The following is a 26,050-nucleotide window of genomic DNA, read 5'->3' on the forward strand; positions in this document are numbered from 1 at the left end:
TGATTTCTCTTGTCCAGACTTACTTTGTAGAATACTTATAATGCTTTTGACATTGAGATATTTGGCCAAAGCTATTGGATTAGTCAAAGTAAAAGCTCAGCTACGGGTGTAATCTCTTGTATTTCATTTATATGTGACTTATTCCTTCTCCATAAGAAGGCTCTTTTTATCAACAAAATAAATGAAATTGAGAATCCCAAAGGGAATGTGAGGTCCACTCACACAAAATAGGTTTGCAACGTGTAAGTAGCAGCTAAGATAAGGATTCAACTACATGAAGATTCTGAGTTTCTTTTCTTTTCTTTCTTTCTTTTTTTTTTTTTGGTTCAAAGTTAATACTAGTCAGATTTTCTGTCCCCTTGTGTGTTAGTCAATTAGTTATCCTTGAAGTTTCAAATAACTAAAAGCTATGTTCCTACTTTTCAAATGCAGGTTTTGTCATTTAAAAATTTTAATGTCATTTACTGCCGTTAAGTCTGCACCTGCTTATAGTTGGAAACTTTCACACAATGTCAAATCTGCAATGCTTTTTACAGTAAATTCTCTACTGGGGAAATTGGTATTTTTTTATTTTCTTCATCAAAGTTAGGAAAATTGTCAAACATATTTTGGCAAGTCTTTTAGCTGCTGTGTTTAATATATTCAGTAAGGTTTTGGATCAGGCTGAGATATCACAGCTTCCGAAACGTTTCAAAATAATGTTCTGGTTAATATTTAATGGAACTACAGTAGGACTTATTGAGTTTTGCATCAATCAAAGACATCAAATACATGAAGGAAAATGAATTTACAGCCATAATAAAATAAAATTAGAAAATTACCAATGAATACACACCAGATCATTTTTATTTAGTGTCAAAAATGATGGATAGAGAATAAATTAAGTTACAGGTCTTGGTTCTTACACATTTGGTTTTAGTCTGGCATCTGTATTTAGTATCCAGACCCTGAAAATGTTAATACTCAGAGGACCTCAATTCCTCAGAGTCTTGTCCCTTTTGTTTTAAATATAAGACCCAAAATAGTCAAATTAAAGTTTTAATTTTAAATCAGTGTGAGAACAAGAATTAGTTGACTCTTTAATACACCACAACCCACTCCTATGAAGCCTCTGAACATATTCAGTAAAAACCTTTCTAGTTGACAAACACAACAGACACATTCATTTAATAGTTTATGTCTTGATTCTGTTGACCTTGTCATTTAGTCCTCTTTCATGTAGCCCTTTTCTCGTGGCGTCTTCAGACCCATTCTGTTTTGACTCATCTGTTGCTTCCTGGAACCTCTTTGATGGACTCTAAACTTATCTTAACTCTTCTGCTCACTTCACAGATTTTTCCAATGAGTTCATCCATTCTATTTAACCGCCACCCCCCCTCCCCCTGCAACTGTAGAGTTCCCATATAATTTATCACTCAAATTGGGATACTTTTTAGAGTAACAAGGGGGTGATTTAAAGTGGAAGGATCCCATGACGCCAGGAGTTCGAGATCAGTCTGAGCAATATAGTGAGACCCTGTCTCTACAAAAAAAAAAAAAAAAAAAAAAAAATTAGCTAGATATGGTAACATGTGCCTATAGTTCCAGGTCCTATGGAGAGGAAAGGCAGGAAAATTGCTTAAGTCCAGGAGTTCTAGGCTGCAGTGAGCTATGATGCACCACTGCACTCCAACCTGGGCAACAGAGCAAGATTCTCTCAATTAAAAAAAATATTTCTGTAAGGATGACAGGAATAAACTGGGACTTTTCCAGGCAAACCTAGATGTATGGTCACCCCAAGCATATAAATGATAGAATTCAAAAATGGTCCTAATTCTCCCCTTCTTCCTGCATCCAAGCCATTAACCCTGTAGCTTTATAGTCCCCACACTCCCTCCCTCTGAGCTTTGGCCAATGGAATAAGGGGGAAGTGATGTTGTGCCAATTCCAAGCCTAGTCTTCAAGAGAATGTGCACACTTCCGCTTGTTTTCTTGCATAGCTGAACTTGATTGAGCTTGCACCTGAGCCTCTCTGTGAAACCATAACTCAGCCCAGCCTGTGGGAGAGATGTGAGAAGCTTGTAAAAGTGGAAACATGAAAGATGTCAGAGGCTATCTGGCTGATGCCAGCAGAAGCTGAACCATCCAGCTAATGTGGCCCAAAACCAAACATATAAAGGAGCCCAGCTGAGACCAGATCTTCCTAAATAAGCCCATTCTACACTGTTGACCTACAGAATCATGAATTAAAGAAATAATTCTTGTGGTAACTAAAAATTTGGGGGTGGTTATGCAACACTATTGTGACAGTAGATAACTCACACACAAGCCCTAATCTCTTTTCTGAGATTCAGATTCATGTATCTTTACCTAGGTGTTCCACAGGCATTTCAGACTCAATAAACCCAATACAAATTTCCACAAATCTATTTTTTTTACCTGTATTCCTTATCTCAGGAGTCAAGGCTTTCAAGTTAAAAACTTATGACCATATTAAATTCTCATTCTTTTCCAATTACTATTTGAGTGTTATTCTTATTGAGTCTATCTCTTACACATCTTTGTATGCCATTGTTTCCTTCTATCACAGCTGATTGGGCCTTAGCTGCACCTTCTCAATGAGGATTCTAGGAAGAGGAGTAAACTGTAATGTACTGATGCACTCATTGAATGTAATACAATAACTTGATTCCTATACATCTGGAGTTGGAGAACTCAGACAATGACACTCAAAAATTTCCCCAGGGTTTAATTCTGTTGAAGAATCCTGGTTGAAAAGGATTGGTAAGACTTGGTCATATTTCTCCTGGATTAGTGCAATAGTCCTTGTTCAGTTGTTTCACCTTTTGCCTCATCTTCTTCTAATTAGTCCTCTATAAAAGTTATAATTTGCTTCAGCCTTTGTTTATTATCTGTAGGTTAATTGCCTTTGAGAGAAAGTTTGTCATCTCCAACAAGGGTGATACTAGTCTCAAAACAATGGTATGTTTAAAATGACACTAATACCTTTATATTGTTTACGTGACTATGTATCAGTAGTTATATGTAAGTATGATAACTTGCTGCTGTCATGTCACTGTCCTTATAAAGGCTATTGATCACTCTGTGATAGACTGCTGAGCATCTGATATAGCCTCTGAAGAGAGTTGAAACTAAATAGAAGAGCTATCGACGGGCCAGTTTACCCATATGGACATGGCCCTAATTCTCATTTACATCAAAACACATTGTAGATCCAGAATGGGAACTACTGACAAGAGGGCTTGATGTCTTTCCAGGTGTTACTCTCAGTTAGAAGGCCTTGAGATATATGATTGGGCCTTTCTCAAGTGAGAACTATGAGCTTTACTGATACTTGTGGAACAACAACATTTTCTACAAACTGCAGTAACTTGCCAAGATTTCCTCTGTAATTTAATCAGGCCATCAATCAGCAATGTTGGGTCATACAAGTTAATATCTCCTTACAGCCTAGATACAGTTGAATGATTCTTGGTTTAACTAGAGGCAAAATGTTAGCTCCTCATGACATTTAACAGTTCCTGAAGGCATTATTTTGACAGCAACTATTTCACCCAAGAAACTTCTTGCCTACATAAATAGTTTTAGGAAAAATTTGCTTACATAAAAATTCAAGAGCGAAAATGACCTTAAAGGTCAATTTTAATCATCTATTTAAAAAAAAGTATGGGTGTCTGAGAAGATGACAACATGGAATCAGGCTGCTAACTTCTACCCAGTGTTCATAAGAATGATCAAGAAAACATAGAAACCAAGGAACAACGAGTTCTAAGCCTGGAAACTAGTAAATTTGTCATCAAATGTCCAAGATTTCAAGGTATATCTACTAAATATATGCAGACTAAATTGGTTGCAGTGTAATGCAAAAACGTCTAGTTTTTAGCTTCGCTGCCTATAAAGAACAGCAGCATTAAGAAGTCCTTAAACAAAGAGCCTGGAAAATCCACCTAATACCTTCTTAGAAAGGAGAGGAATTTATGGAGCTAGTTGTCATAACATACAGAACATCACGGCAGCAAGGGGTGTTTTCTGGAAAAAGTAGATAAAACACAAACAGAATACCCAGTGGGAGCTCCCTCTAGATTTGAGTGAAAAGCCTGAAGCATCATAGGACCTCAAATGCAGGCTGACTTCTGGGTAAAGGACTAACACACGCAGAAACTTCATGAAGCCTTAAGGCTTCTTTCAGCAAGGGGCAGTTACAATAAATGGAAAGCCAACACATTTAGAATAGTTTCCAGTTGAGTTAATTCTTCTTTCCCCACCTGTCCCCCACTAACCCCCAACAAACCATACGACCTTTGAAATGATGCTAAAATCAGAGGAAGAGAGCACTTCTAAATAAAGAAAATAGCTCTCTTTGAAATCTACTCAGTAACATGAAAGGAGAAAAAAATTAGAAAACTGCCAAATCATGTTTCAAAAAGTATCAAGACAACTTAGCACCAAAACCTTAGCACTTATGAAGTTAGAACAGCTTGTAGCGATATAGGCAAAATCTGAGATTAGATAGGATAATACAGTGGGGTATATGGGTATTTATAAATATGGGGTATAGGATGAGAGGTATTCAGGGAAGGCACTGAGAACTATAAATAACTTCCATATATGTTGAATATATGTTTTGTTAAGTTGAATGTTATCAGTTACATGTGTTCAAACATTTTCTGCTAATTTGATAAGCACTATCTGGGGTGCCCCTATCCAGCAATGTTTTACAAGAGTAAGGCCATGGGCAGCTTCTTGGGTTGGTCAGATAAGGATGGAGTCCCAGTTTCCTCAATATGCAGCAAGAGCTAGCTAAAAAACACAAGGAAGCTCAGGATGGCTGCACCACGAACGTCCCTTCCAAGCTGCCTCATCCTTGTATCCCAAGTTGAAAAAAAAAAAAAAAAAAAAAAAGGAACAGGTTAAAATTGTACCTGTTTTCTCTTTGATTTACTTTTCTTGGGTTGGTCAGATAAGGATGGAGTCCCAGTTTCCTCAATATGCAGCAAGACCTAGCTAAAAAACACAAGGAAGCTCAGGATGGCTGCACCACGAACGTCCCTTCCAAGCTGCCTCATCCTTGTATCCCAAGTTGAAAAAAAAAAAAAAAAAAAAAAAGTGGAAGTGAAATACTATATCCTATGAAGTCTGTCAAGTAGGAATCCATAATCTAAATATATTATGTGTGTGGAAACCGAATATTTGCCTGCCATACAGTAAGTCAGATTGGAGCCAAATCTTTATGACTGATAAAAACAGTAAGACTTCATGCAATGACAGCTTTATGGAAGTGAAATAAGCTATTTTCATGTAGTCTCAATTAGAGCTTTTTGAGGGTGGGTCCCAACACTGGCAGTGGCAAGTAGCAGCCATGGATGTGAACTGGGGATACAGAAAAACAAGAGGATAGCTGAGGCTGCTTCCTGACCCTCCAGGGGAAAATGAACTACAACTTCCAGCTGAGTTCCATGTGTGGTGCTTAATTGTTTACAGATAATCGAAAGACCCATAACTTCAGTGTAGTAATAGAAAACATAATTATCAAATTAGAATTGGCAAGGAAGCAATAAACATAAGTTTTTTTTCACAAATGTTAATTACTAAAGTAAAAAATCATTTTTTAACTTCATCCCTAGCTGAGAGAAGGGAAAAGAGATGAATTAGATGAGGTTGATAAAAATAGATGATAAATTTGAGAAATCTAATATATGTTAAGAGGAATATTAGAAAGAGAAAACAAAAAGTTTACTCCAAAAAATTAATTATAAAAATAATATGAACAAAATTACCTTGAAGATTCTGAAATGAGATTCAACATTTTTATTCAAAATGAGAAAACTTGTGTTTATAAGAATCATTGAATTAAGAAACACCATGGATCTATGCTTGATGAGAAGCCAATAATTATCAAGAAGTGAATAAACTAAAAGGACTTGAAAATTTTTTAAAATCTCAGTATAAAAACATTGGCAGTAAGTACTATTACCAACTAACCAGAGAGTTGTTTAAACATCCAATATCCTTATAAATCTTGATAAAAAAAGATAAAACAATAAAAAAATTTATTTTGATCCTACAGCTCATGCAATTAATGAAAAGAAAAATAATTATATTCCTGCTCTACAGTCACAATAAAATTAACTGATTTAACATGAAATTTTAAAAAATGGAATAGAACAGAAAAAATAAATGGTGAAATACACATCAAATTTTTTCATAAATTAGGGCAAAGACATTAATATAAAACGATTGGTAGATAATACTGCATAAACTTCTGAAAAGATGTGCTATCAAACAATAACAAAAAAAGCAATTATTAAACCAAGAAAACCTCTGTAAGCAATTTTTTGTAAAATAAGCCCAGAAAATCATCACATTTTACATAATATAAAATGGTTATATTTAACAAATAAAGAGTTCTTATAAATAGCATTTTTTAAAAGTAAAAAGGCAAGTACGCTATTTACAAAAGAGAAATGCACATTGCTAATATACAAGAAAAGATTGGTTTCATTAATAACTGCAGTTTTAAATGTCAGTAGCATACTCATTCATCCATTAATCAATTAATGAACATTTGGATTATTTCCACCTTTTAACTATCATGAGTAATGTTACTATTATAATGCATTTGTATACAAGTTTTTGCATGGACATATGCTCTTGATTCTCTTGCGTATATAGCTAAGTGTGGAAATGCTGGATCCTTGGTTGACCAAATGTTTACCATTTTGAGAAAGTAATACTTTTCCAAAGTAGCTACAGCATTTTACTATCCTATCAGAAATGCTGAGGGTTCTGAATTCTCCATGTCTTTTCCAACACTTGTTTGTTTTTTATAGTCATATGAATGGCTATAAAGAGATATCTCACTGTGTTTTCTATTTATATTCCTCCTAATAAATAATGATTTTGAGTGTCCTACATGTGTTTATTGATTTGTGGTATAAACATATCCATCAGGTGTTTATTGGCTTGTTGTATAGCTTATTTATAGAAATGTCTATTCAAATGCTTTAATCATTTTTAAACTGTTTTCTTTTATACTGCTAGACTGTAAAAGTTGTTTGTATATTCTTGATACAAGTCCTTTATCAGATACATGATTGACAAATAATTTCTCCCACTATATGGATTGTCTTTTTGCTTTCTTGATGTTGTCTTCTGAAGTGTAAAAATTTTTAATTTGATGAAGTTATTTCTTTTGTCATTTGTGTTTTGGAATCATATCTGAGAAACCATTCCTCAATTCAAGGTCACAAAGATTTACTTTTGTTTTCTTCTAAGAGTTTTATAGTGTTCATTGTTACTTTTAAGTCTAGAATACATTTTGTGTTAATTTGTGTGTATGATGTGAAGTACGGATTCAACTTAATTCTTTTGTATGTAGATATCCAGTTGTCCCACCCAATTTGTTGACACAACTATCTTTTCCCCATTGAATTATCTTGGCACCGCTGTTGAAAATCAGGCAACTCAGTGTAATGGTTTATTTCTCAACTTTCAGTTCTATTTTGTTGATCTATATGTCTATCGCATGCCAGTACTATACCTGTCCTGATTACCATAGCTTTGTATAATAGTAAGTTGTGAAACTTCATTCTTCTTGATAAGATTGTTTTACCTAGTCTGGGAATCTTCTGTTTCTCTGTGGATTTTAGGATCAGTTTGGCTGTTGGTGTTTTGTCTATCGATTGAATTAAATTTTTCCATCAGTATTGCTATCTTAGCAATACAATCTTGCAAATTCATGAACATGAGATATCTTTCCGTTTTGTGAGGTTTTCTTTAATTTCTTTTAACATCATTATATAGTTTATAGGGTATAAGTTGTGGTAGGCTGAGTTAAATAGCCCTCTCCCCAACAAATATTCCCGAGAACCTGTAAATGTTATCTTACATGGCCATAGGGAGTTTGCAGGTATGGTTAAATTAATGATCTTGAGATTTAGAGATTATCTTGAATGACTAGGTAATGTAATCTCAAGAGTTCTTATAAGGGAGACTGGAGATTAAAGAGACAAAAAGCAATGTGATAACAGAAGCACAGAGACACAGAGAAAAAAACTGGAAGATGCTACACAGCTGACTTTGAAGTTAAGAGGCCATACGTCAAAGAATGCAGAGAGCCTCCCAAATCCAGAAAAGATAAGGAAATTAATATATTACTGGAGTTTCCAGAAAGAGCACAATACCATTTTTACCTTATTTTAAGCCTAGCAAGACCTATTTCTGACTTTTTACCTCCAGAACTATTGGATAATAAATTTATATTATTTTAAGCTACTATCTTTGTGGTAATATGGAGGAGTAGCAATAAAAAACTAATAAAGACCCAAAATACATGAAGCAAAAAGTGACAGAATTAATGGAAAAAATATACAATTCAAAAATAACATTAGGGGATTTCAATACCCATTTTAAATAATGGTTACAATAATTAGGCAGAAAAGCAATGAAGAAATATAAGATTTAACAACATAAATCAACTAGACCTAGCAGACATGTATAGAACATTCCATACAAAAAAAGTAGAAAAGATGTTATTTCATGGGCACACAGAACATTCTTTAGGATGATATGTTAGTATGTGAAACAGATCTCAGTAGATATAGAAGGATTAAATTATACAAAATAGTCTCTTTCATCACAATGGAATTAAAATGGAAATCAATTAGAAGAGAACTTGAAAAATTCACACATACGGTCATGTGCCATAGAATGTCATTGCAGTCAATGACAGACTGCATATATGATGTGGTTTCATAAGATTATAATGGAGCTGAAAAATTCCTATGGCCTAGTGACATGGTAGCCTTCATAATGCCAAATGGCTACACATTACTCGTGTGTTTGTGGTGATGTTATTGTAAACAAATCTACTGCACTGCTAGTTGTTTAAAGGTATATTACATATTATTATGCATAGTACATAATTCTTAATTATAACAAATGACTATGTTACTGGTTTATGTATTTACTATACTATGCTATTTATCATTATTTTACAGTGTACTTCTACTTATTAATAAAACAAAGTTAACTGTAAAATAGCTTCAGGCAGGTCCTTCAGGAGATATTCCAGAAGAAGGCATTATTATCATAGGAGATGATAGTTCTACGTGTATTTTTGCCCCTGAAGACCTTCCAGTGGGACAAAATGTGGAAGTGGACCAAAGTAATATTGATGATCCTGACCCTGTGTAGACCTAGGCTAATGTGTGTGTCTTTGCGTTTAACAAAAAGTTTGAAAATTAAAAGAGAAAAGTTTATAGAAAAAGGACATAAAAATATTTTTTGTACAGCTGTACAGTGTTTCAAACTAAGCGTTAACAAAATAATCCAAAAGTTAAGAAAGTAAATAGTTTATAAAGTAAAAAGTTACATAAGCTAAGGTTGATTTATTATCAAAAAATGATTTTAAAACAAATTTAGTATAACTTAATTGTACAGTGCTTATAGTCTACAGTAGTGTACAGTAATGTCCTAGGCCTTCTCATTCACTCACCACTCACTCACTGACTCACCCAGAGCAGCTTCCATTCCTGCAAGTTCCATTTATGATAAATGCCCTACACAGGTTTACCACTTTTTATCTTTTATATTGTATTTTTACTATATCGTTCTGTGTTTATATATAAAAATATTGTTATATTACAATTATATATGGTATTCAGTACAGTAACTATATAAGTTTGTTATATAGGAGCAATAGCAATATGCTATAGTCTGTATAGTCTATGGTATATAGCCTAGATGAGCAGTAGGCTATATCATCTAGGTTTGTATAAGTACACTCTCCAAAGTTTGCATAATGATGAAATTGCCTAATGATGCATTTATCAAATGTATCCTCACCATTAATCAGCACATGATACATATATGGACACGGAACAGCACACTATAAAATAGCCATTAGGCCAAAAAAGAAATTATAAGGAAAATCAGAAAATACTTTGATATGAATGAAAACAAAAACACAACATATGAAAACTTATAGGATAATTCTAGCATTGCTTGAAAGAAAATTCACAGATGTAAATGGTACAATTTTAAAATAATAAATATCTCAAATAATAACCAAACCTTCTATCTTAAGTAGAAAAAGAAAACTAAATCCAAATTAAGCAGAAGAGAGAAAACAATATTGAATACAAATAAATAAAATAGATAATTAAAAAATATATAGAAAATTCAACAATAAAAGTTGATTTTTTGAAAAGAGTAACAAAATTGACTTTAGCTCTACTGAGCAACAAAAAATAGAGAGGACTCAAATTATTCAAACCAAGAATGATATAAAGGCATCATTACCAGATTTACAGAATTATAAAGGATTTATAAGGGAAATTGTGAACAACATGGCAACAAATATGACAAAAAAAGAAAAAAAAGGCAGCAAATTAGATAACCTAGATAGAGTAGACAAATTCTTATTCTTGAATCAGTAATCAAACCCTTTCCACAAAGGGAAGCCCAAGACCAGATGGCTTCACTGATGAATTTTGCCAAATATTTAAGAAGAATTAACACTACTACTTCACAAATTCTTCCAAAAAATAGAACAGGAGGAAACACTGCCTGACTTATTCTGTGAGGCCAGTATTGCTCTAATACCAAAACCAGACAGAGGCATCACAAACAAAGAAAACTACATACTCATGTCTCTTATTAATATAGATAAAAATGTCATCAAGAAAATACCAATATATCAAATCCAGCAACTTATATAAATGACTGTATATCATAAGCAACTAGCATTTATTTCAGGAATGCAAGGTTGGTTCAATATACAAAAATCAATGTAATAGGCCACGTTGACAGAATAAAAGATAAAAACCAAATGATCATTTCAACAGACGCAGAAGCAGCATTTAACAAAATCCAACATCTTCTCATGATCAACATATTCGATCAGAAATAGAAGTAAATTTCTTAAACCTAATAAAAGCATCTACAAAAACCCCACAGTTAACATTATACTTAATGGTGAAAGACTGATCACGTTTTACCTAAAATCAAAAATAAGACAAGGATGTCTTCATTTATCACTTCTATTCAACATTGTACTGGAGGATCGAGCCAGAGCAATTTGATAAGGAAAAAACAATCAAAGGTATCTACATTAGAAAGGAAAAAGTAAAATGATCTCTCTTCACAGATGATACAATCTTATATATAGAGAAGTCTAAAAAATATACTAAAATTTTTCAATTAATAAATGAACTCATCAGAGTTGTATGTTGACACGAGGTTAGGATACAAAACTCAACTATAGTTGTGGAAGAATAGTGTATTTGTTTTCTTTTTGTGCTGTAACTTACCATAAACTTAGTGGCATAACATAACATGCAGTTACTATCTTACAGTTTTGGAGGCCATACGGACAAAATAAGTTTGACTGGGTTGAAGTCAAGGTGTTATAAGAGTTGATTCTCTCTGGTCTCTCTAGGGGAGAATCCCTTTTTCACGTCACACCACTCTTCTACCTTCATCTTCCACACTTAAGGAAACTTTGTGATTACAGTGGGTCAACCTGGATAATCAAAGATAATCTCCTTATTTTAAAGTCAGCTGATTACAGATTTCCATCACACCTGCAACTTTAATGCCACTTTGTCATATAACGTGACATATTCATAAGTTTTGTTCTTTGTCCTGCTCCTTTTTATGTTTTCAATTTTTTGACATTGTTTAAAACCTAACATTTTAAATAATTTTGAATTTCTGGAAATCAGGTTTTCTTCTCTCTAAGGTTTGTTGTTACTGCTGTTTGCTGTGTGTGTGTGTGTGTGTGTATGTGTGTGTGTGTGAATTTCCTGAGGTAATTCAGTAAAGTCTGTATTCCATGTTTGGTGTAGCCACAGAATTTTCTTCTAAATTAACTTAATAGCCAAATACTGATTGGTCAACCGGTGATTAAATGCTTTGAACCAGTAAGTCACCCAATCTTTGGCAAGTATCTCTTTGTGCATGTTAGGACACATCTTTAACAATCTTGAAGTTTACAACTTAGCTTTAGCCTTTACCTCCTGCTTGTGCAAGTCCTTGAGGTCAACCAGATACAAGAGATTAAACCCTTCTCAAGTCTTTCCTATGCATATGCACAGCCCTCCACTTGCATGTATGTGTCCTTCCATATTCTTAGAAACATGTCAGAGTGCTTCAGATACCCTTTGGACATTTCACTTTCCACCTTTTCTATTTAGGACTGGAGAATGTTAAAACATAAAAGAGTTCACTCTTCTTAGTAATATTCAGCAGTTTTTCTTGAATAAGTGCTCCTCGGGTTTATGCAAGCCTTTGGTTAAGTTCCTGTGTTCCGAAAAAGTGGATTTTAACATTCTGTCCTCTCCACCCATATTCTCTCTGCTTTTATGAAGAAGTGTATTTTTGAACGTCCTTATCCTGCCATTTTGGAAGTGCTTCTATTATTGGGTTTTGACTGAAATTTGTTCTTGGTGTAATATTATTTCTAGAAGATTTTGTATTTTAGGGTTTTATGTCCAATGCAGGACTAATACTAGGTTGTAGGTTCTTCTGATAAAGGGATTTCAGAAATAATGAATGGTATGTGTATGTGTGTGTATATGTGTATATTTGTGAGTATATCCCTAAAATGACATAATACCTACTGGGAAAATGAAAGAAAGTGTCCACATTTCTGGTCTAGCACCTTCAATTCTGTTTATTCTAATTCAACAAATATTTCTCATTCTCTATAATGTTTCAGTTGACCTTCTGTGCCCCAGGGATACAAAGATGGGTAAGATATAGACCTTATCTTAAAGAGCTTATAGTATTCCTAAGGGTTTTTTAAAAATTATTTTCTTTCTAGAAAAAAAGAGACAGGCCAATAGAGTTAGAGGCAATACTAGTTTCACAACAAACCAGACCAAGGTTAGAATCTTACTTCTGCCAAAGAATAGCAACAACCATAATAACGCTTTTTTTACCAAATGCTTATTTTGAGATCAGAACTGTGCTGAATGCTTTCTGTATATATTTTCTCGTGGAACATTCATGAAAACCTTTTGATGTATGTTATCATCCTTTTCAAATGAGCAACTGAGGCGCTGGGAGTTTAAATAAAATAACAAAGCAAGTACCCTGCCACACCCATACTGGAAAATAAGTCTGATTTTAAAAGTCACATCTTGCGTAAAACCAGATTCTGCCACTTGGTGGAGGAAAGCTCTTGGGCAGTGTCTTGATATTTATATATCTATAATACATAAAATTTCACTTTAGAGGATAGTTAATACTAGCAGCCAAAACAGAGAAACTATCCAGTCTTATACGGCTTAATATCACAAAGATACCTTGATTTGTCTTGGTTATAATCCCATTTCAACGGAAAGCAAGCAGTCTTATGCCATTATAAAGCTATGTCATTGTACTGTGTTGTTCTGAAGAGAAGGGAAGAGAGCCTGAAGGAGGTAAACTTTGCTCTTCAATGTGCAACAGCTGAAAATGTGACTTTCATTCACATTTCTCTGGCCAGAGATCAGTTATATGGCCTCAATTTAACTATGAATACAAAGGACACAGAGGATGTAGTATTTCTATAAATTGAGGAAGAGAAAGCAGCATCGTAAATATACAAAGCATTATAATTGCCACGTACGATTGCAATACTTGACATATGGCAGTTGCTGTTTAAAAGGTAACTGATGTCAACATTCAAACCAGGCCTTCCCCAATGCAGATATTTCTGAAGATTTTCTCCTTGCCAAATTTCCCTCTTCAACATTAGCTGATCAAATATTAAGCAGGTAACTACTATACTTATGGACATTATTATAAGGACATTTGTAAATATGTATAAATCTAAAATTAACACAAGTTTGGTTTTACAATGAAAATGTGGTTTTCATTGAGTTGTGGGACTGTGAGAAATATCTATTTTCTTTTTAACACTTTTCTCTGTGATGATCCTGTATTACTTTTAGAATTAGACAAAAAAAAAAAAAAAACCTACTTGAAAAAGTATGCTGTTATTTTTAATGCTTACCCCCTTCACATAAAGGTGATAACTACATTAAGAACAGAAGCATAATATATACCTCTGCAAATAATATAAAGTTGAATATTATTAATTAACAGGGACATGTCAAAATTGTCTTAATAAAAGTCTATTACATTTTCCAGATTATGAAAACAGCTACTTCTGCAGCTCAAGAAGAAAGAAGACATCATAATCTTTAGAGAGATAATATATCAATATCTGTATTCTTAAAAATAATTTGAAATTTGTACTCTTAACTTTTAGCTTATACCAAATAAAAAGTTTTCCGTGTGTATGTATATATGTATATACATACATACACACACATATATACACACAGACACACACACATATATGTGTATATATATATATTTTTTGAGACGAACTTTCACTCTTGTTGCCTAGACTAGAGTGCAATGGCGCAATCTTGACTCACTGCAACCTCCGCCTCCTGGATTCAAGTGATTCTCCTGTCTCAGTCTCCTGAGTAGTTGGGATTACAGGCACCCGCCACTACGCCCAGCTAATTTTTGGTATTTTTAGTGGAGATGAGGTTTCAGCATGTTGGCCAGGCTGGTCTCAAAATCCTGACCTCAGGTGATCTGCCTTGGCCTCCCAAAGTGCTGGGATTACAGGCGTGAGCCACCATGCCCAGTCCCATGTATATATATTTTTAAAAATCTAAATAATGTACTTGTCAAGGGGTTTTCATACTATGGTTTTAGGCACTTTATGTGAATAGGTAGCTTGTACAGTGAAGAGACAATATGAGGTATTTTGGAGTGGTCCATTTATTCACAATTCATAAATCAGCTCCTAAGGATAGTTCTGTTTAATAGGATGCTGTCAGCTCTAGTTCTGACTCAGGCAGGGAACTCAGGATAAAATATGGCACTGTGAAATTGTTTAAACCACTAATCCGACTGCTTTCACTTAGCGAGATATGTGGGGAATTACATGCTGTTTCACATAGTAAACTGTGGTCATACAGAAGAAAATGCAACTCCAAGCATTGGTGAACTGGACATTACTATTACAAAGCAGTACTCTGGTAGGTAAAGACCGACTAATATATTATTAAGTAATGTAGCATGAGTTTTACTGATCTAACATTATTAACCTGAATATTGATTATGTAACTCTGTGTTTTTGTTGCCCAAAGCTGGTCTAAATGGGCCAAAAATAGAACATGCCTGTGGATAAGGAAGTTCAACCACTATATTTTTATATTGTGCAAAAAACAAATCAAAAAGATGATTTTAAAATGGAATTCTGTTGATGTTTCTGGCCAAATTTGTTTTCCTTCTAAAACGTAATCTAAAATCTTAAAAAAAAATAGGAAACATGCAGAATTATTTTTCATTTTTATTAAAAAAATAGGATGAGTTTGGCACAATTTTAAAGAAATATTTACATTTTATGAGCTGAGAACAGCTAGATAACTACATTTTGAAGTAATTGAATTTGGTTTTCAGTTTATAACTATCGTCATCATTTACTGGGTATGAATTTTAGACACAATTTTACCAACTAATGTTGATGGTTGCATATCAGTTTTCCAACAGGATTTGGTATAATCCAAAAACAAAATTGCTTCTTCCCTTCGTAGCCCATTGTATGGCTGCCAGTTTTATAACAGTGTTTGAGCTATCTGTTTAAGTTCTAAAATTTGTATCAATGAAAAATATGATGATAGCTAACACTTATTGAGCATATGTGTGCCTAGCAATCTTATTTGTGTTTTTCAGATATTATAACACTAGTCTTCACAATCAAACTACAAAGTAGGCATCATTATCCTTTCTATTTCACAGAAGAGAAACCTGAAAAGACTAGCAATGGTGAAGCTAGCATTCTAAAACGGGCCACCCGTATGACCTCTGCCTTGCACTGGGGTATGTTTATGTTCCCACTTTTTGGCAATGTACGTTTTCTTCTTTCAGTAGTGCAAAGATTGCGCTAATGCACAGTCCCTGCATTGTTCCATTCATTTATCATTTTCAATGATTGATGAATCACTTTCAACAGCTACCAACACTTCCATCAGTCTACCAAGTAAATGCAAAGGTCGCTTTATCTTCCCAATATATAACCTCCATCTAGTGGTAAATATGCAATAATGACGAGTTACACAGTGATGAAAGTTATCCATGTCCCTCTTTAAAAAGATCTGGATAGACAAGTCCTACTGAAGAAATTAAAATCTTAGATACAAACAGAACCAATTCCACTGTAAACAATAGATAGAAATAATCAGTTATGTTTATGGTATTATTTTGAGGCAATCCAGTGTTTTGAAGACTTGAATGTTTTTAAATGTCTTCTGTTTATATAGTCTGCATTGTATTTATATAAAACTTACAGGATTTCCACATTCATTTTTTGAGTTATAAATATGTAAGATGGTGTTAGTGTTGCAACAAAAAGTAGTCATTATTATTAAGGGGAAAAAAAAGAAAATATGTAGTCAACATTTAAAGAGAGTAAACACCAACTGGAGAAGTAATTAAGCTTCCATAGACAGATGTTAGCTTGGGCTATTGCTCCTGTTTTGACTTTGGGGATTATCTACATTTTTACCTGTTTGGTTTTATGTTACCCTCTTGAGCTATTTCCTGTAAGCACCATTCTGCTTTTCACTCATTAAGCTTCACGGTATCTAGGTTTGACATTCACCTGGCAGATCTTATTAATAGTTTTTAGCTGTTCCAAAATCTATTCCCCTAATCAATTCCAACACATGGAACCTAACAATGTATGCAAACATATGTGTATTGACAGGTATAGTTGCTAGATTTATGCCACTTTTTAAAGTAAGCTTCAATATCTATTAGTATAATTTATTATATGATGTCCTCATAGTCAGTTCATTTATGTATTTCATGTTTTCCAAGTACAAATCTTACTTGGTCATTGTATATTGCTCTTTTTAAACATACAGCTGAATTTCATTTTCTGTATCATTTTTTAAAGTTTTGCATTCATAATAGTGAAATGGGTCTCTGGTTACCATGTGAGTACTATATCTGTTAAGTTTAAAATTATGCTTATGCTTTATTTTTAAAACCAGTAATGATTTCCCTTTTATTTGTTTCTGTCCTTGGGCTAGGTAATGAACCTAAAAATTACCTGTTTTATTCTAACACTCTTTTTTCTTTCTTTATTTTTTGTTTGTTTGTTTGGGTAAGTTTCTAAAATCTCACTCATAAAACTGCTAAAGATGGGCATGCAAGGTAAAACTTTAAAACTCAGTTTCCTCAACTGTTTTAAATCTAGTCCAGGTTTTCCTTCCATCTTGATTTAGTATTGGGATAATGTTTACTTTCATAGAGATTTATTATTTCCTAAAAAATTGAAGTGCATATATATTCTAGTTTCTGTATATTCAGTACTAACTCTTTCCAAGTTGCTATTTATATTAATGTTTCCTCACTTATTAACATATTTTCAGCAGTTTTCCGGGATATCTAATGTATTGTAGCGTCTTCATTATTTTTCCCCTTGAGGACAGAAACGTGCTGAAATTACATATATATGTGCATGTATATATGTCTATTATTTATATGTATATGGATATTTAATTTATATATAACTGTTTATATATTATACATATAAGTTAAGAAGTTTTCATCGATACATAACATATACATAAATATACATCTATTCTAATTTATTAATTTCTAATTGTCATTGATTTTTTCTTTTGCTTTTTGTATTTCATTATTTTTTCAATTTGAATTCATAATCCACTTATTTTCTTTTTTCTTTATTTAATGATAAAGAATTTAAAGCTATGAATTTTACTCTGAATACAGCTTTGGATACATCTCATAAATTTGGTAAATGTTGTAGTTGTAACATTTACCAACTATGTAATGAAAGTTTATAGTTACTCTTTGACTCAGTATTCATTTACATGTGTCTTAATAATTTGTGATTACTCTCATTAATGGTTATTAACTTCATTTCACCTTTTATCATTGAATCTTGGTCATAAATTATAGGTTGTATAATTTATACTATGAGGAATTTATGCTAGATTTTGGGTAAAGAATTTATGCCTTTTTGAAAATTAAACCATAAATGAACTAAAAAAATTTATATTCTCTCCTTGTACAGAGGTAAGTATATACTGTTAATTATACTTACTATCATATTAATTCTTCTAATTCCACTACAATTTTGTTTACTTGACAGATTAAAAGTTGAAAGAGATACCTTGAAGTCTTTCTGATTATTATATTTTTTTACTATCATCTTGTTTTATGAGATTTTTTGTTTTATATATTTCAACATCATAGTAGCTGGATTCTCAAGTGTCAGTTATCCCCTCAGTTCATTTTTTTAACCTGTCACTCTTCTTTTGCCTGATATCAATATTACTATGCCTGTTGTATTTATTATTAGGCACTTGAGATGTCTGCTATGATATGAGAAATAGGACAAAGAAGAATGATTGGTGTCAGTCAAGGTGAACCACAATCATGTCAAAGATTAATTGACCCCCAAACAAAATTTGGATATGTCATCATTGCAGAAGAGACAGTGTCTGACAGTGTCAGCTACCATTGTAGTCAGGAATGCATCCAGCTGGAAGTTAGAGAAAACATTCAACTAGAAGCAACTGAAATTAAAAATACAGGAAATGTGAAAAGCAAAGGAAAGAAAAAAAATAAGAAAAAGTTTATGTTTCTTGTGTGAAGAGCATAGGAGGAAAATAAAAGTTAGTATATACTGTGTCCACCCTAGGGTTCCAAGAAAGCAGAATCAACCAGAGCCCAGAGCTGGACTCTGAAGACTATAATTGTATTCACTGAAGATTCAACTACAGATTAGAGTATAATATTTAAGTCAAACTTATTTTAAGTTTGATTTTAAATTATAGACAAAGTATACCATTAGTTAGGAAATATATTATCTTCAGTAATTAACTATCTTTTCTTACTGACCCAATTACATAAGCCAAACCAAAAGTCAAATATTACAAATTTAAATTCTAGGAAACATAAATTTCAACAACTTTAAATCCATCAACACTATCGGTAGGTACATATACATTTTTTCATATTTATATGCTCTTTAGTGTTGGTTTGCATACAAGGATTATAAAATGTTTGTGGTCTGAGATGTAAACACTTTCAGAATGTGTCTCACCACAAATAAACCAAAATAGACCTTTTGTTGTTGTTTTTAATAATCATTTTTTTCTTTTTTATTAATTCTACAAAAAGAACATTTGCTATTCAATACCTCTCATTTAAAAACACTTATGGTTATGTTTATTTTCTCCCCTTATATTTGTCTCATGCACTGAAAAAAAGCAAACAGTATAGCAGTATTTTACTACAATTCTGCCGTAAGAAAGTGCTAAATGTAAATTCATATTATAAGTGAATAATGATGTATCTCACCTCATATTAATTTCAGTAATTGAATGGGAAAGAGGAAGATCTATTAAAAGGACCATTGCTGGTCAAACACTAATGAGAAAATCTCTGAGTCACTGGCTGTCATGGTAACAGGGCATTATGAAAATCTGATTAGTATGCCCAGTAGCTACATAAGAGAGAGGCAATACTTCTAATTGTATTGTTGCTGCTTGCAGCATGGGTTTTATGTTCCTAAGAGGTGAGAGGGTGGCAAGGCTCTGTTTAATTTACATACTGGATATGGAATACACTGCATGTTCATAAATTAGGGTCAAACATCTAGTACTAAAGATAAATTATATTTCGGAAAGTTATTCAGAAGTTAAAAACAAACAGTTTACTCTTGTCATTAACTTACAAATTTCTAAATTTAAGTAAAAATGTTCTATCTAATTTCATAGACATTCATAGCAAAGATAAAAGAAAAATTGATTTTAAAAAGGAGTTGAGTGAAAACATGAAAATAAATCATAAGAAATCTTCCCAAGAACAAAATTTCCAAATACAATGGTTTAGAAAAGCACCAAGAACTATGGGTTACCAAAAGTAATCAGGCCAGAGAGTTTTAGAAAGAAGCAGATCCAAGAAGAATGATGAACAGAAAACAAGATTGGCGGTAGGAATGGGCCACAAGGAACTATGGACAGTTTTCTATCTGTGTCTTTAAGAATGTTCTCCCTTCTGTGCCCTTGGTCTTTTAGGTACAAATGAATTTAGGTTCAGTGAATTTCAGAAATTACAGGGCCCAGTGTTTTCAGTATTGCTTTGTTCTGTTTAATACCTTGAGTGTCACTGAATTTTTAAAGAAATTGATCGCTGCTCTCTGATCCTTTTTGGTACATAAATTAACTCTAAAAGGAAAACTCCAAAGATTAACAAAGGTAAATTCTGGCATGCATTATTGACTAGAAATCTCTGTGCCTTGTCAGGGCTTGTGAGCACAAGGAATGTTAATAATGCTTGTCCTGAGAAGCTTATTCCTCTGGTTAAATGCGTAAGTATGTGGACTATGTTTTACATGTACCAAATATCAAAAACAGTCAAAAGTCAATATAATGAAAACCAAGGGGGGATTTGTGTATACACTTCGAAATTCAGTGCAGGGTGTGTTGTTGCAGAAAGAAAAACATCAGCAAAGACAGCAGAGTGAGGAGACAGAGTAAACAAGCATGTTCCTAGAGAGATTAGGCTATTTCTAGGAGTCCTGTGCACTGACCTCGGATGGAAGCAGCAGTCTGAAAGCCAATCAGTGTGGCCAAATCCCGTGAGAAGCACGTTGCCTTTTGGAAGGCCCAACACCTTCCAGAGTCGGTCCTCACCACAGGAGACTAGGATGTCTTTCTGGGGGTGCATGGAGACACTGCACAAGGAAAAAGAAAAAAGAGTTTTCAGGATGTGAATAAATGAAATGGCAGTGGTTATCCGATTTTAGCAAGGCAGGATAGTTTTGAGAGTACTGGCCCCAAAATAAGAGGAAGCAGGTTCTGTATCCCTGCTATAGCTCTAACACTAATAGCTTTCTGATCTCCATCAATCTAATCAGCTTCACTGGATCTCGGATTCCTCATTTGCAAGACAAAGTGGTTGGTTTAGGTGATTGTGCATATCTAATTCTGGTTTGAAAAGAGTAATTCTGGTTTTTCTTTAAGGGAAGAAAAATGATGCCAATGGCATTTTTATGTTGGGATATTTGGACCAGTGGTCATGGTTACTACAGAACATCAACATTCTTTTCAAACTATCATATGTCTTAAATCAGCCAGTATCCAGGAAAAGATCATGAATCATAACCACATCATCATAGTTCTGTAATAAATACTGTAAATGAAACATTAACTCCATGGCCCACTATCTACACAAAGTGAAGGAACCAAAATACCACTTAAATTGGCTTCAGTCAACGCACGGTACACAAATTACAGTAATGAATTCAAGATTCATAAGGCAACTCCCACTCCATACAGGCATAGAGGGAAATAAGAAAGAAGTATGTAAGATGAAAGATTAACATATTAAGCACTATTATTTGAACTGGACTCTGATCACTGTGGCTGTTTTAATACTGGAGCTTAACTATTTTAAAATCAAAGTATACAAGGTTAGTGGCTGATATTTTATCTATGGTAATGCTTTAATCTTATTAATATAAAGTATCGTCTATGCCTTACAATGTAATGGGAACAGATGTGTCCAATGTTAAGCACCTATTAAAATTCCAACCTAAGTATTAGTAACAAATTGTTCAATTTCAATTTGGCCATCTAAACTCAAAGACATAATACATTTACTTGCCTATGTAGTTCGGGAAGACATATGATGATTTAAAAAATAGCTATCACATGTTCATTTTTCCCTTAGTCTATTCTATAAATGGCCTTGTTCTTTTCTGCTGAAATACGGATTTTAAGAAATACATTTCCCAAAGAAATCATGGCTCTAGTCCACACCAACATGGCTAACTAACTCCAGGCTTATATGAGAGCAAAACATTTCTCATTAATTATACCTTACATTAATATCGTTCAACTCTAAAATTATCAACTGAAAAATTATTTTTAAATTAGACCTACACAGTTTTGGGTAGTGTATTGTATCAGACAATGGCTTCAGCATTGGCAGCATTCAGGTCAAAGCCATGTAACCACTACGGGCATGGCCTTCTTTCTAGTGAAACATTTTTTCATTTTTCTCCAGCATTTTGCTGCTCAAAATAAACACAGTGGAAGGGAAATTATTCATTTTGCAATTCATCATAATGTTGGTTTGTGACTTTCAGAAGGCCAATTTAAGTAAAGAATTTATTACTGCTCAAACCGGATAGAAGATACATTTATAGAACTTAATTAGAAGAAAAATATGATGAGAGGTAAAAAATGTCAGATTAAAATGAATTCTGTATTCAAATACACACAAGAAGGCAAACCGAATCCTTGAAGCTACTGAGTATGATGTATGTTGGCTCACAGCTTTCCTGGCAGACACATGCACACTTGACCAGATGATAAATCACCCTCTTTAAGTGAAGATAACTAAAATCATTGATGTTTTTACGAACTTTGAAAGATAAGTTTCCAAAATGACTTTTGTGAGAGGAGCTATTTGTAGAAGTTAAGGCAAAAATATAAATACAAAACCAATGATGGCTAATCAGTTTTGGAAGTACTTTTTTCTGACTCTTCTCATCCCCTCCACTTTGTGGCCTCCTCTGTGACACCTTAAACAACTTTGACTCCCATTCCACATGGACTGATCCTCCTAATCACACTCTGATTCCTTTGTCCATATATTCCTTCTCTAACACTGGCATAGATACATACATGTACACACATATATATATACACACAGATATATACACACAGATATATATATATGTAAATGACTTTGTGGATAATTCTACACACATTTCAGTCAGGTATAAAATGTTCTTTAGCTGAATAGAAATATTTTCAGCATATATAGAAAGGAATTTAATGCTTTGATAATATATTAATAAATACATGATTTTGAATTATTCATGGAATAAGTGCATCAGCAAATAGTGGACATAGCGATAAAGAACCCCAGTGAGGAGTTCCAAATCTCAGTTCAAATCACTTCTGTGGGAGGGAAGCACAGTTTAAGGGCAATGGACCAGAAATATTTTCTCACATACAGAAACTGTTATTCTCAACTCCATAATGAGACATAATGTGATCATCATTATCATCATTAACTAATGGTAATGATACTTAACATTGTTTGAAAATTTAATGTGCCCCATACCTGCTACTAAATGCTTAGTTCTCACAAACGAAATGAAAGCTCAAAAGAGCCGGGGTTCATATCTGTGTTGTTTGCTGTATGCTCAACCCCAATAGTGGCTGGCACATAGTAGCTATTCAATAAACATTCATCAAATACATGACTTAGTGATTGATGTTGGTACTATCAGTGTTGTTATTTTATACCATAAATAGAGTTAGTAGAAATACCATGTAAATTGCCCAAGCTTACCTTTGGTAGTGAATGGAAACCAGCTTTGAACCCAGTATGACTTGGCTTTCAGATTCGTAATTTTAGCTACTCCTACTTAGTATGAATATTCAATCACTTGTTATTTCTATGTGTACTATAAACATCAATAATTCCTGTTACAGAGCTTGGATGTAACTATTATCATGCCCAGTAAACGCTTAAGTCATTTAGTCATTATTAAACCCTGAGGTAAAGAACCAATTTAGGAATTGTCAGTGTATTGTATCAGAGCTCAGTACCACCAGACACAATAGTCTTAGAGGGGTTAGAAGACCCTGCTCTTTACAGTTAATATGCTCTGGTACTGCAGGAGAAACCAAGGGAGGAGAGCCTCTCTTACAATCTGTCTACATAAGTTTCTGTGCAGATGTACATCCTGCACTTAACAAGATCTTTAATATCTTTATTATCTTGTGCTAATAGTACAAGTCCAGTATTACACATCAAGTTGTCAGAGGGCATTGACTTTTTTGTTTTTTTTTTTTTTTTTTTGAGACAGAGTCTCCCTCTGTTGCCCAGACTGGAGTGTGGCGGTGCGATCTCAGCTCACTGCAACCTCCCCCTCCCAAGTTCAAGCAATTCTCCTGCCTTAGCCTCCTGAATAGCTGGGATTACAGGTGCATGCCACCACACCTGGCTAACGTTTGTATTTTTAGTAGAGACGGAATTTCACCATGTTGGTCAGGCTGGTCTCAAACTCCTGACCTCTTGATTTGCCCACTTCGGCCTCCCAAAGTGCTGGAATTACAGGCATGAGTCACTGCGCCCGGTTGACTTTTTATCTTTTATTTTCATAGAGGTCTCTAAAAATAAATGTAGAACAATACTTAATAATCATTGATTCCATAGGCTTGTAATTCATTAAAAATTTACCCAGTTATACTCAGGGCTCAACTTTGTTTACCTCTGAATCAGTCTTTTGAAGAAGCTGAAGAATAGGAGTAATAACTAATACTTTATAGGAGTCAGTTCCTCTTCCCAAAATTGCATACGTAAATTCTTTCAGTGGCTATAATACAGGCATACCTTGGAGATACTCCAGGTATCAGACAATCTTGGTTTCAGACAATCTCAATAAAGTGAATATCACAATAAAGCAAGTCATATAAACTTTTTGGTTTCCCAGTACATATAAAAGTTATGTTTACCCTATACTATAGTGCATTAACTATATAATAACATTATGTCTAAAATGACAATGAAAAAATACTTTATTGCTAAAAAATGATGATCATCTTAACATTCATCCAGTCATAAGCTTTCTGCTGGTGGAGGGTCTTGCCTTGATGTTGTTGGCTGCTGACCAGTCAGAGTTGTGGTTCCTGAAGGCTAGATGGTTGTAGCAATTTCTGAAAATAAGACAACAATGAAGCTTGCCACATCGATGTACTTTTCATTTCAAAAAGATTTCTCAGTAGCATGTGATACTGTTTGATAGCATTTTACCCACAGTGGAACTTCTTTCAAAATTGGAGTCAACCCTCTCAAACATCTTTATCCAATATGTTTACGAAATATTTTAAATCCTTCCTTGTTATTTCAACAGTGTTCACAGTATCATCACCAGGAGTAGATTCCATCCCAAGAAACTACTTTCTTTGCTTATCAGTAAGAAGCAACTCTTTATCCATTCAAGTTTTATCATAAAATTGCAGCCATTGAATCACATTTTCAGGATGCACTTCTAATTATGGTTATTTTTCTATTTCTATCACATCTGATGTGACTTCCTCCACGGAAGTCTTGAACCTCTCAAAGTTATCCATGAGGGTTGGCATCAACTTTTTTCAAACTTCTGTTAATGTTTATATTTTGATCTCTTCCTATGAATCATGAAAATCTCTTTCCAAAGCTTTTCAGTTTACTTTGCCCAGATCCATCAGAGGAATCACTGTCTATGGCAGCTATAGCCTTACAAAATGTATTTTCTTTTTAAAAATAAGAATTGAAAGTTGAAATTACTCATTGATCTCATGGGGTGCAGAACTGATGTTTTGTCAGCAGGCATGAAAATAACATTTGTCTCCTTGTACATCTTCATCACAGTTCTTGAGTGACCAGGTGCCTTTTCAGTGAGAAGTAATATTTTGTAAAGAATCTTTTTTTTTTGAACAGTAGGTCTCAAAGGTGGGCTTAAAATATTCATTAAACCATGCTGTAAATAGATGGGCTGTCATCTGGGTTTTGTTGTCACATGTGCAAAATAGATTTAGCATAATCTTAAAGGTCCTAGGATTTCCAAAATGGTCAATGGGCATTGGCTTCCACTTAAAGTTACCAGCTGCATTAGCCCCTAACAAGAGAGTCATCCTGTCATGTGGAGTGTTGAAGCCAAGCATCGACTTCACCTTTCTAGCTTTAAGAGTTTTAAATAATATATTCTTTTTTTTTTTTTTTTTGAGATTAGAGTCTCTCTCTGTCACCCAGGCTGGAGTGCAGTAGGGTGATCTTGGCTCACTGCAACCTCTGCCTCCTGAGTTCAAGCAATTTTCCAGCTTCAGCCTCCCGAGTGGCTGAGATTAGCCACCAGCCACCATGCCTGACTAATTTTTGTATTTTTGGTAGAGACAGGGTTTCGTCATGTTGGCCAGGCTGGTCTCTAATTCCTGAC

General features: G+C 33.8%; 1 protein-coding gene across 3 annotated transcripts in view; it reads right to left on the reverse strand.

Annotated features, from left to right (window-relative positions):
• The window catches only part of SPAG16 (sperm associated antigen 16), a 1,171,227-nt gene that overhangs the window by 564,922 nt on the left and 580,255 nt on the right, over positions 1-26,050 (reverse strand). For all 3 annotated transcript variants that reach the window (XM_011932319.1, XM_011932316.1, XM_011932317.1), the window contains one exon: positions 20,642-20,785. In XM_011932319.1, coding sequence (XP_011787709.1) covers positions 20,642-20,785 — 144 coding nt within the window. The remainder of the gene's footprint in view (positions 1-20,641; positions 20,786-26,050) is intronic.

This window comes from Colobus angolensis, unplaced genomic scaffold (assembly GCF_000951035.1).
Source record: "Colobus angolensis palliatus isolate OR3802 unplaced genomic scaffold, Cang.pa_1.0 Scaffold95, whole genome shotgun sequence".
In the NCBI taxonomy this organism is placed as follows: Eukaryota; Metazoa; Chordata; class Mammalia; order Primates; family Cercopithecidae; genus Colobus; species Colobus angolensis.